Source organism: Antennarius striatus, chromosome 22 (assembly GCF_040054535.1).
Source record: "Antennarius striatus isolate MH-2024 chromosome 22, ASM4005453v1, whole genome shotgun sequence".
NCBI lineage: Eukaryota > Metazoa > Chordata > Actinopteri > Lophiiformes > Antennariidae > Antennarius > Antennarius striatus.
In genome coordinates, this window is record NC_090797.1 from 10,159,354 (window position 1) to 10,171,543 (window position 12,190).

A 12,190-nucleotide genomic window follows, 5' to 3' on the forward strand; every position below is an offset into this window, starting at 1 on the left:
CATCTCCTCAAAGCGGTAGTTGTGGCAGCATGGACCTGGTGACTTTATTCATTGTGAACCAAATTGCGGCTAAGAAAAATAATAGAGCAGATCCTCCTAAAGTGGCGGTGCTCGGCAGCTCTAAAGGGGGATTAAAGCAAAAGCGGAGTGGGCCTCTGGTTCTCCCCATGAGCCCCTGCTCTCCATCACAACTGAGTTTTGTTGAGAGCCAGCCTCTGTGCAGGTAGAGATGGTTTGTTTAGACACCAAGAGTCACAACCAGAATAATAATCACATGTAAATGTGCCACTCATTCTTATATCGATTTTAATCTAGTGAGCAAGACACAAGAAGGAGGAAACACATTATTCCTCAAGGGTTTAAGTGGCGACAGGTTAGTCACATTTTGACCTCATTTTTAGGAAAAAAATATATACATTTTTATTCTGAGATCTTCTTGCTGTCAGTCACCATACATTTGTTCCCCAAGCTGTCACCAGTGCTGGAGTCAGCGTTCTCAGACAACAGTGCGTCTGACTACCTGCCATCCATAGCTGACCCTGTCAGCCCCTTCTCCTCCACCTCACCAGCTCCATCAGGACAAGGTGGTGTTGCAAATATTTTATGGCACGCACTGTCATCATTTAAATTAGAGGATGTTAACTACAGTTTTATCGTCTCCTCAGGTATGTTTCCCCTGCAGCTGAATTTCCAGCAGATAAGTCAGACACAGCTGCATCCCCAGTGTTTCCCTCCTCTCTGGGATGCTGGATCGGCGCAAACCATGGTAGAGAGAAAAAAAACATTTTTAGTATTTCTCTTTTCAGCCTAGAATTGACGTTACATTTTGTTGTCAAAACAGGTTTTCATACTTTTAGTTTAACAATTTCAACCAACCAAAGTCACACTTTACATTTTGCCTTTAAATGATTTTGATGATTTGTTTTGGTTAAAGGTGTTGTTGTTGTTTTTTTAACTTAAAGAATGCATATCTGAAGTGAAACAAAGAGCAAACAGCCATGTTTTCAACCTTATCAGCAATTCACAATTCACAAATTTACCGAATAATTAGAATAACTACGGATATAATATCAAATAGCAGTTCTAACTGTAAATCTAAACCTGTACATTATTTTTCAAGATTATATTAAATCATTGATTAATAAATTGCAGTGTGTCCTAGTATATAAATTTTGTATTATGTAGGAAACAATGCAATTTTTGGAATCGATAGTTTAACTACTGCACAGCGGTAACAGTGAGCTTCCATGACGATCCAGGCAGTAAAATACGACCGTTCCTTTCCAATTATGATGTAACTTTAATAACCAAGAACATTTTGCTAGTTTCAGCCTTTTTCTCAGCCGAGAGACATGACAGACGGGACATCCTGGTCCTGCGGCTCAAACCTGATCCTTCAACCACCAGAGACTTCCACTGCAACCGGAGCCCTGTTTGGAAGTCCAGCACCAGAGTGAGTCCAGCACCAGAGTTCTACATTTTCTATTTCTGAAGAAACCAATAAACCTTTCGACATTCAAAGCCCACATGTGTTAGGGGACCATGCAAGACACGAAGAGACTTTCTTTTTCAATCAACCAGAAGACAGAGAAGACAACCAGATAGAAGCAGACCATCAGACTGAGGATGACGTTTTTAGGGGTCTCACTGATGAAGAATGTGAAAGAGAAGGTGAATACTGCTTCAAACATCTGTACACCATCCCAGTGACGTTTTTCATTAGATTAACATTATGTTTGATTTCAGCTTTAAATTTTGGGAGAAGAAAGTTAAAGATATATCTGAACGATGAAAGAGCAGTCAGACCGTCAACACCACAGTATGTGTCAGTGAGTAAAATATTATCAAATGCTTATTTGATTTTTAAAATGAGTTTTATTTATTTTTGATCAGAGCTGTCCCTGACTCACTGTGTGTTGGAATGAAGGTAGGCTACCGAGTACAAAAGATACTGTGTTAAATGAGCATTTTATTACCATCAAGTGGTGGAGTTGGAAACTGCAGTGGAAATACCTGTATCTGTGTGAAGTCAGTCATCATGAGCTGTTGTAAAGAGCTTTGTACAATTTTGCATTTATTCTGATAGTAGGTATGTGGGAGTGGACAGTGCAGCTTCAGTCTTACATACTGTTTTGGTTTTGTTTTTTTTACAGTTGTCCAACTGCTCTGATGTGAACTTTTGTAAGTGTCTTAAGGCTCTCCCATTAAGCTCCCCATGTGTTATGCAAATGCTGGCAAACAGACAGTGAACTGAATAGACATGTTTTTTTAAAATTCCACAGCATGCCTTGAACCCAACAATTGCCCCCTAAATTGCTGTGACTATTCGCCAAGTCACTCTAGTAGAACAGGTTACCTCAGTTCAGACTCAAGCAATGTAAGTCAACTTGAACCAACAGTGGAGTTTACAGATTACTAATAATATTTTCAGGATATTTCATTAAGTTTGATTAACCTCACAGTGTAAGTTAAACATCTCTTTTGACCTTAGTAAACATACTTGTCAGAAATAATTATCAATATTAATGGGTGCTAGGCACAAGTTTCTTTTCCTAAAATACTGGATTACTATGAATTCAATATGTAATTCAAGCCTTGTCTTGTTTCCCATTTCTGTCTGTATTTTAGGATGAAGATCACTCTCAGGCAAGTGTCCATGCCTGTTGTGCGGATGTCCTCAGCCCAAACCTTGGCTCACAAGGGAATTCACAACAAAGGCAAACTCAGCCAAGTCCTCTCTCCCCACCTCTAAAACACACAATGAGTATCAGAGATGACCATAGAGTCATGGAGAACACGGTCTTCCCATATAATGACATCAGAAATAACAGCCAACAAGACAGAAGCCACTCTGACATGCAGAGATCAGAGCCATGCAAATGTCAGAGGACATCCAGCCAATCTCAAGATGTAGGAACTCAAACTGCAGACACCCCCCCGACTCAAATGTGTGACGCCTCCACTCAGTGCTGCTTTGTTGGAGACGGTGCCACTGAAGCCACTGGGTTTAACTTGTTCCCACCACCCACTGATGTGTTGGTACAGTATCCATCCACAGGGAGGCAGACTGACACTGCTGCTCGGATAAATAGAACAAAGTTTACAACCAGGAATGGTTCTGTACAAAACAGCAGCTTTGTCTGCAAAGTCCCAAACAACACCGATGGCATTGATCCCACAGACCCATTAACCCGCCTGTAGATGCTCTGAGCATGAGGAATGTCAGAGGTAAATTATCAGAATGAAAGTGAAAATTAATATTCCACTGAAACAGCAACAGTGAATGCATGTATTTAGCTGACTAAAATGTTTTCTACTCTTATTTTTGATGTCAGAGAGGGAAGAGAGAGGGCAACAAGAAAATGGCCGACTTGTTCGAAGAAGTGAGTGAGGAGGTCACATCTGTCATACGAGTTAGCAGACGCTCACAAGAAGCAGAAACAATTCAAGAAAAACACAACCCAGTAGGGTACATAAGGAAGAATGGATGCATTATTACCGCATGAAAAAAAACATGACTGTTCTGTGCATGTTTTTTTTAAAATTCAGATTATTACTGAGTCGTTTGTTTTAATAATAGAAATATAAAACATACTGTTTCTGTTCTCGGTACCACAACAGAGTCAAATAAAGCCCCAAACTGCTCCACTGATTCAGAAGTTTATTTCTTTCGCCATGTACACGTTCAAGTGTTAAGATTTCATGAAGATATTTATCTTTTGTAGAATATAAACTGTAGTAAAACATTTAGCTCAAACAATCAAATATACAACACTCTTTAATAGAATTTTTGTATTTATTCATAAACTTTAGAAACAGCCAGTTCACATTGAAGAAAAAAAAGTATCACTACAAATGCACAACAAATGTCCCCACTGTTTTAGTAGACAGTGTTAACACGAGAAGATGTCAACAGCTCAACACCACATCAATGAGGTGCAGCTTGAAACAATCATGTCAAATACTTGGTTGACACAAATTTCATTACACAATCTGTTCAGGAGCTTCCTCTGTGTGTTTAAACGTTCAGGACAAAACGACTTCATGTGGTATTAACACATCCTGAATCAAATGACAACTGAAGTTGTAAAACAATATCCTTCGTGAGCCAAACGAGTCTCCTGTGAATGAAAAGGTCAAACCTTTTTAATTTTTTTAGGAGACTAAGGTTAAAATTTTAATATTTACCAATTCATACTGAGAACAGATTGCTCTGAATCTGTAATTGTTGGATCAATCCGTCTTCAAAAAACATGTTGGCTGTTGAATTACTCTACATTATTTTGTCTATGTGTTTTCCATTGTTTCTGATCATTTTCAGAAGAAGACAAGAAAATTTAACATTTATTTTGGAGCATTATTTAAAATTACTCCATCATCATTTATGTATTTCAAGTAGAGTTAAAATAAAAGATGGCGCAAGATGAATATGAGTGGAAATCTGTGACTGCAGCATGCTTTGGAAAATGCTCAGCTGTTAAAACAAAATGATTTGTACATACTGGGCCGAAATCACACTTTTACGCTGCTTAGGGTAAATCCACATTTACATTATAAAAGTTTACTTAAAGGATGGTTCTAGTTTCTCCTCATGTTGGTGCTGTCTCATTTATCATTTGTAAGAGTAATATGGTATTAATTATACTGATTTCTGTTATCATCTGTATGTAGATGTGACATCTAGACAATACCATAATAACACAATACTCAATGCAAATACTTCATTCAACATTGGTGGCTCACTAAGATGTCAGTACATTGTGCCATGGAATTTGATGAACAGCTTCGTATTTGAAAAGGTTATTAAAAAGAGGTAATATATATTATTATTTCATAATGTGTCAAAAACAATTGCTTTCACTTGGATTGGTCTGCTGTGAAAAAAAATGTTCACTGGAGACAGTAACCTACGTTTGTTACACAAAGTCATTCAGTAGTCTACTGTCACACAGGTTTTACTACTCATATAGGTAAATGTATTTAGTAAGGTGTCATCTCAGACAGTTTTACAAGGTTTAAACTCAGCATCACCAATTATGTTAAATCCTACTGTGACTTTTAACATGAGAAACACATAACTGACATACTCTGACATTTGTACATAAGGCTTTGGAGGAAGACAGAAATCAAAATACATGAAAATAGTAAAATAAAATTATATTCATCAAAGGTGAAATGCACATATGTACAAAAATGAAAACATATGTATATCATGTCATGATATGATATAGTGCATGATTAATAATCACAATAATAATCAGCAATGCATGTGGGTTAAAGCAGAGGGACAGAATGTGAGGCTGTGCTCTCCACAGAAATGTTAAATCCTGCAGATTGTAGACCTAGGTTAAGCAACAGGATTGAAAAATAAACATTTTCAACACATTTTAAGATTGCTGCATTGCTGAATGAGAATTATTAATTAAGATTATAAAAAGAAACCATCAAAACAGAACTTAAATTCCTCCTCAGTGCTACTTGAATTTGTCGAGGCACCAACTGACAATACAAGTTTTCTAAAGCTGGGACAACATACTGTACATCTCTGGTGTTTGCTTCTCATAAAAAATATCACAAACAACCACAAACTAAGACAGTCACCCAATGAGGAACGGACATCTGTGTGCTATGCTACAAGCTCAAATGACATTAATTGAGAAGTAAATGTACAGAAAGGCATAATGGTACCATAGATCAACGGTAGATTATAACTGCTGTTACCTTAATGGATGCTCTCCTTGAACCTGGTTTTTAAGCCCACATTTACTGTAACATCTTGAGTGGACATTCGCATAATGCTGTAAGTTCAGTGATGTTCAATTTTTATATGATATGTAAACACATATGAATTAAAGAATTTATCAGAAATTGTACAAAATATGAGGAATACTTTTGTGATACTCAGCTGAAGCACATCATTATCCTCAATGAACTCGACGAGAGAAGTGTTCCTTATATTTTGTACAGAGGGTGTGTGTTTTCAACATTCATGTCTCGTGTACAAACATGAAAACATTTTCTAAAAATGTTTTCATGTTCTTAATGGATGATTTACCCTTTCTGAAAGCAAAGGTTCTCCAGCGGATATTTTGATTCATTATAGCGTCACAATTATATTAATAATTCTCATTTAATTTCTGGTGATCAGAGGAACCAAAAGATTTCTGATCATATATCTATTGAGATATTTGTGATGCATGGTGGAAAGTTCTGCATCCAATAAAAAAGGTTTTACTCCAGAATTGGCATCAGCTTGGCATCCTGCCAGCTGCTACAGCTATGTCTTTAATTTGGGATTGATGATTGATTGACTGATGAAAGAAAAATTCTTTATAATGGTTTCATAACCAGGGCAACCAGTGGCACCTCAGCTCAGGAACAAAAAACAAACAAACAGGCAAACAGACAGACCCAACCTCTGTACCTCTGGTTTCATGCAGAGGTGAACGAAACACCTAGAGCACATTGCAGACACCCAGGCTCTGCCTAGTCTACGTCAGATGCGTCATTGTCTGATAGGTGGTAGTTTGAACCTTTTACTCGGATGTACTCGACCTGCCGTCCCTCGTCAGAATCAGAGGCTCCGCAGGAACAAAGCTGGTTTTCAAACAGCGCTTCAATCTCCTCTAGACGCCGGCCTTTGGTCTCAGGCAGGCAGCCGTAGATGAAGAAGAAACCCAGCAAAGCCAGGCTGGAGTAGAGGAAAAACGCTCCTGGAGAGAGGGAACAAAGGAACTCTTAACACCCACAAACACAGGAACATGCTGTTGAGAGCCATGTTACTTTTAATAAATGTGTCTGCTTGTTCTCATCCATCAATACAGAAAGAAACTGGTTTGCTAATACTGGATGCCTACAGAGTTGTTCTGATGTATAAGTGTACTTAGAAGCAACATGTCCTCATCAGAATGACACGACAGCATGGTTAACACACATCCAGGAACAAGCCTTCACTTACATATTCAGTAGATATCATGTGGATATATATTTTGCTATATTTAAATCCTCTCTGTCAAAGCAGAATGACATTTAGAGGCCATAACCAAGTGTGCATCATGTTTAAAAACCATTATCATTTCCTTGATAACAACATTGTGTTTTCCATTATTGGTAAATTACTCTTATAAATCGGATGGAGAAGTTAAATCAATCATTAAACTACTGCATCTCACCCAAGATGGATCGATCGCTTCTCACACAAAGGTCACTTCCTTCCTGTCTAAGGAGAAACCTGCTGTAAACTGAGGAGGCACGGAGGAGGTCATAAAATAAATATATCTCAGGGTATCAATCCGTTTCTCCCGCCTTGCTGGGCTTGATGTGAGGTAGAAATTCATGTTACATAAGATATGTGGAGGGGGTTGTATAATGATGGAGAGAATTAGATGAAGGCTGACAGCATTAAGGGGTGGTAATAACTGTTCCTGACAGGGGTTACGAACACCCGAGCTAAGTTTGACTTGGCTTATGAGAAAGAAAATCATGCTAGAGATGCTCTACTTTGTCTCCTGCAAATAAAAATAAAAAAATCAATGGTAACGCAGTAACACATGAGTTTTTGAGATCTCTACATCATAACTGCGTTTTTTCCTCCAAATACTGATACAGTATATATAATTAAAATATTTGCAAATTAAAATATTTGCAAATTAAAACTCATACACTGTATATATGCTGCATATACAGTATACTGTATATACACTGTACACACACACACACACACACACACACACACACACACACACACACACACACACACACACACACACACACACACACACACACACACACACACACACACACACACACACACATACACACACATAAATATACATATATATTTTCTATATATAATGTTTTACAAATTCTAAACACTCAAAAAATTAGATTTTTCCTGGCACTTATTTCACTGCTGAAGCTTTATGGGGGTAAGTGACTTGGTCAAAGTTCAGCATCCAATAATACTGACCGTAGTAGGTGAAGTACTGAGCCAGGTGAAGGAAGGTGAGAGACACCAGGACATTGAAGGTCCAGTTGACTCCAGCGGCGCAGGCGTTGCCTGTGCTCCTCGCCCACAAGGGGTAGATCTCTGAGTTGATGGTCCATGGCATGGGACCCATCCCTGAAGAGATAGACATGGGCTTGTTTTATGAGGTGTATGAGGGATATAGAAACGTACTGTAATTATAATCAACAAAATTCATCTGGGTATCTGGCCTAACAACCCAAAACTGCAAATGAGGACATTTTATGTGAAGTTCTTTATTGGTTAAATTTGCATACGCCACCTTTTCAACTGAGTAGCTCTGCCCACGGCTTATGATCTACCTCATAGATCTCTGAGCTGAATAAATTCAACAGGATTTGAAGGAAAAGTTGAAAATGTTTCACCCCAAAGAAGCTTCTTCAGTTCAGTTTTGATTTCTTACCCGGGGCAAAAGCAGCCAGGTAGAGCACCAGACCTAGTAAGACCAGCCAGGAGTAGAAGGTTGGGCAGTAGTTGTAGGCCCAGTAGGTCTGATCCCTCATCAGGCTGGAGTTTGAACATCTAGAAGGATAATACTCACTCATAAGTTTCTGAGTGCCCAGAACACTAAACGCTTTTATTGTAATATTGCGTTCTTTCACAACTGTCAACTCATTCTTGCATCCGGAAGACACACTCATACAGCATCCTGTGACTCACCTCCCCCATGCAGCTTTCTCAGTGGAGGCCTTATTGACTGGAACACAGGAGGAGGTGAGGAGCACGGAGGCATTTTCACGGTAGCAGAAACCACATCCAGGATCAAGCATGCATGGCTCACACAACCTGCAAGTCGAAAGGCAGCCACAACAGTCATTAGCTATAATTTCATTGAGCATTTTTTTTTGTGTGGCCTTCTGTAGAATACTGACAACAAACATATTTCATCAGTTGACACGGCGATGCACACAATTCAAGCCATGATGGGACTGTAGCATAAAAAAAGCATTCCGTCCCTAATAATCCCTATTCTCTATTTGAGATTTTGCTCATTATCCAAATGAAATAAATGGATGGCTGTTCAACTGCCAACAGGAAATTACTCATCAAAAACTTTTATCATCATTACACAATTATTCTTTCTTATCTCTCTGTTAGGTCTTTATTAAAAGAACATCTGGTCATGTACTATAATGACTTATGAGGTTAGTCGTCCATATGAAAGAAGAGTTAAAGCACGGCCTTTGGGACAAATTAAATTGTCACAGGAGCACACTATGTTGTCCTTGCTGCATCATCAGGTTTGCTGCTCCGATCTATTCTATTTTTATCGCCTGTAGAGTCCCTGTATGTGATCTACCTTACTCTGATTACATATAAAGGTCAGCTAGGCTAAATAAACCAGGTAACACAGAGAGACCAAAAATAACATTAAGTGTTCGTCTAGAGAACAACTCAAGAAGAAGAAGACAGGCTGGACTGGAGCACACACGCACACACACGCACACACACACACACACACACACACACACACACACACACACACACACACACACACACACACACACACACACACACACACACACACACACACACACACACACACACACACACACACACACACACACACACACACACCGTGCAATTAAGAGGAGAGATGGCACAGCAAAGAGCAGCTCAGAGCGCCCTGGGAGCAGCTTGTGGGGTTGGTGCCTTGCTCAAGGGCACCTAGGCAGCACTCAAGAGGAAAACTGACACCTCTCCAGCTACGAGTTCACACTCCATACTTTTGTACAAACTGGTATTGAACTGACAACACCAGTCCCCAAGCCATGTCCTGGAGCTACTGCTGCCCTTATTAAATTCTGACGTCTAAAAATTGTAATATAAATATACATACATTTAAAAACACACATATAAAATAAAAAATATCTACTTTGGCTCATTGATTGGCTTTTACTATTATTATTTTTAATTCCAGTAGGAATGAAGACATTTTCAAACAACTCCAGGAGCTCACATGACTTTCATTCACCATCTTGACTGACTAGTAACATCTGCTAGCAGCAGTTGACATTTTTTCATTCATTCTTTTTCTTACAACTTTTTATCCTGTGTCGAGAATCTATCACAGGTTACATGTGAACAAGTAAGCAGGTCACCACAGGGCCAACACACAGAGAGAGACAAACAATCCTTCTCCCTCATTCATTCACGTGGGGTCAATTTGGAGTCACCACTTTGCCTCTAGTGCATGTTTTCAGTGGCAGGAGGAAACTGGAGATCCGAGAGGGAAGCCATGCAGACATGGCGAGAACATTTTATCTTGCAAAATCAATAGTCGCCAGCTAGAAATCAAGACCCTGCTCGTGGCTAAATTTGTCTGAAAAAGAAAAAAAAATGTTAGATTTTATCAACTAATGACATCACTGTAAATTGACATAATCAAAGAGCCATTCAAGTTGACATCACTTCCCAGAAAAGAGACTTCCAGTCGTATCCCGCTGGCGACGCCTTAAGAATCCACCAATAAATGGGACGCCCATTCCACAATTGAGCGTGAGATGCCTGCGGTGGCTCTGCTGCTCTTATGATGCTGCCGCGGTCAGTGATGGGATGTGTGGGCTCATCCAGCATAAAGTGAACTCAATGAAGCCACAGTAGTGTGGTAAAAGCACTCATCTCTTCAGATTACCTCTGTGTGTGAGTACGTGTGTGTTCAGTTCGTGGGTGGTGGGTGATGACTCCATTTAGTATTGTTTTTGCTGTGATGATGAAAGACCGTCGTTACACACGATTTTCATCCGACGCCGGTTTAAGTGAGAGTAAATTGGGACATAGTGGCGTCTGATCTCTGGCTTAGACAAAGCTTCTACGTGTACTTGTCTTTTGCTGACAACTTAGACAAATAATGAATTGTTATTTTATTCCGATGGTTCAGAAGAAAAAAATTATACAGACATCTCTACCGTGTTGTTTATATTCTGAGTCTTAATTAGATGTAATAAACATGCTGACTGTTTAAAGAGCTCAAATCTGTCATTTAGACTCAGAAATCAGAATCCTGATATCTTTCAAATACGGAGCTTTTATTAATGTATGTGCAAAAACCTAAAATTTTCAAAACAGATATAATTTAAGGAGGTTTTCAGTGCCTGAATTTTTTTTTATTTGAGTGTGCACTCCTGCACTCAGGTTTGATTTTCTGACAAAATATTGGGTGCTTTTACAAATAGCAGAAGTGGCTTTGCCATAATTTTCTCTGCAGAATGAGACCAAATAACACTTAATATCAATCCTTGTGCAGATCTAAAGGAGTGCTCTTTATACCCTTTTGCACTTGCCTGGAGAGTATCTAAATATACATCTCCAATACATGCAGCTCAATCCTCAGAAGACATCTGAATGTTGAAATATTCTATATTTAAATATTGTAAACCTATTTTTATTGTAATGGTCATTGTTTCATAACAGAAAATCCAGTCTTCCACCAGATGTGGATTTGCAGCAAACTCAACTCTAGATACTCACTGGTATTTAGAGCAGGTAGCATTGGCCATCGATGGGTCTGTTGGGTGGAAGTTGACAGGAGGACTATGCTGAGCAGACATCAGAAAACCAATGGCCAGCAGACTCAAACTCAAGAATGTACCTGTTGAAAATGACACATTCAACATGAATGAAATGCCATCCTTTAGACACGATGGACTGACACAGACATTGTGTAAAAACGTACCAATGATACTCCCCAAGGTGAGCTTCCTGCGCCCAACTCTCTCCACCAGCCACACACCCAGCAGGGTAAACAGGAAGTTGGTGAGGGTGGTGAGTCCAGCAAGCCAGATTGCCAGCCTGTCATCCCTGACTCCTGACATCTGAAGGATGGTGGCACTGTAGTACCTATAGCATGCATAGAGGGAAGAAAAGAATGAGTAATTTAAAGAGTCCAGTTGTAAAGACCGATTCTAATTTATTCAATCCGACTCTGATGTTTGTAGTTCTGTTGATCTTTTGCAAGTGTTTATCAATTTATTAAAAAATACATTTAGGGTCACTATGTTAATTAAAGGCATAGCTGTTTACACTCAGCTGATAGGGAGGTAATGAATTTCAAATTGGGTGACAATGGGAATATGACAAAGGGGTGACGCTTTCAGACCAATTGGACATTGATTTGCAGCACCACTTCTCTTAAGTTTAACTTTCAAGAACACAACCATACCA

At 39.1% G+C, this 12,190-nt stretch overlaps 2 protein-coding genes across 2 annotated transcripts in view; one reads left to right on the plus strand and one right to left on the minus strand.

Moving 5' to 3' along the window:
* Window positions 1-29: 29 nt before the first annotated feature.
* LOC137589650 (uncharacterized) lies at window positions 30-5,115 on the plus strand. Its single transcript, XM_068307513.1, has 10 exons — window positions 30-223; window positions 316-373; window positions 470-766; window positions 1,326-1,453; window positions 1,523-1,671; window positions 1,747-1,819; window positions 1,894-1,927; window positions 2,154-2,181; window positions 2,283-2,377; window positions 2,629-5,115. The coding sequence occupies exons 1-10, from the start codon at window positions 30-32 to the stop codon at window positions 3,199-3,201; spliced, it is 1,629 nt and encodes a 542-aa protein (XP_068163614.1). The 3' UTR covers window positions 3,202-5,115.
* A 1,206-nt stretch (window positions 5,116-6,321) lies between these two features.
* The window catches only part of LOC137589426 (proton myo-inositol cotransporter), a 49,930-nt gene continuing 44,061 nt past the window's right edge, over window positions 6,322-12,190 (minus strand). Inside the window, exons 5-10 of the mRNA XM_068307194.1 lie at window positions 11,703-11,866; window positions 11,498-11,618; window positions 8,687-8,812; window positions 8,430-8,548; window positions 7,970-8,122; window positions 6,322-6,713 (exon numbers count right to left, since the gene is read on the minus strand). Of these exons, the coding sequence (XP_068163295.1) occupies window positions 6,487-6,713; window positions 7,970-8,122; window positions 8,430-8,548; window positions 8,687-8,812; window positions 11,498-11,618; window positions 11,703-11,866 (910 nt within the window). The 3' untranslated portion in view covers window positions 6,322-6,486. The remainder of the gene's footprint in view (window positions 6,714-7,969; window positions 8,123-8,429; window positions 8,549-8,686; window positions 8,813-11,497; window positions 11,619-11,702; window positions 11,867-12,190) is intronic.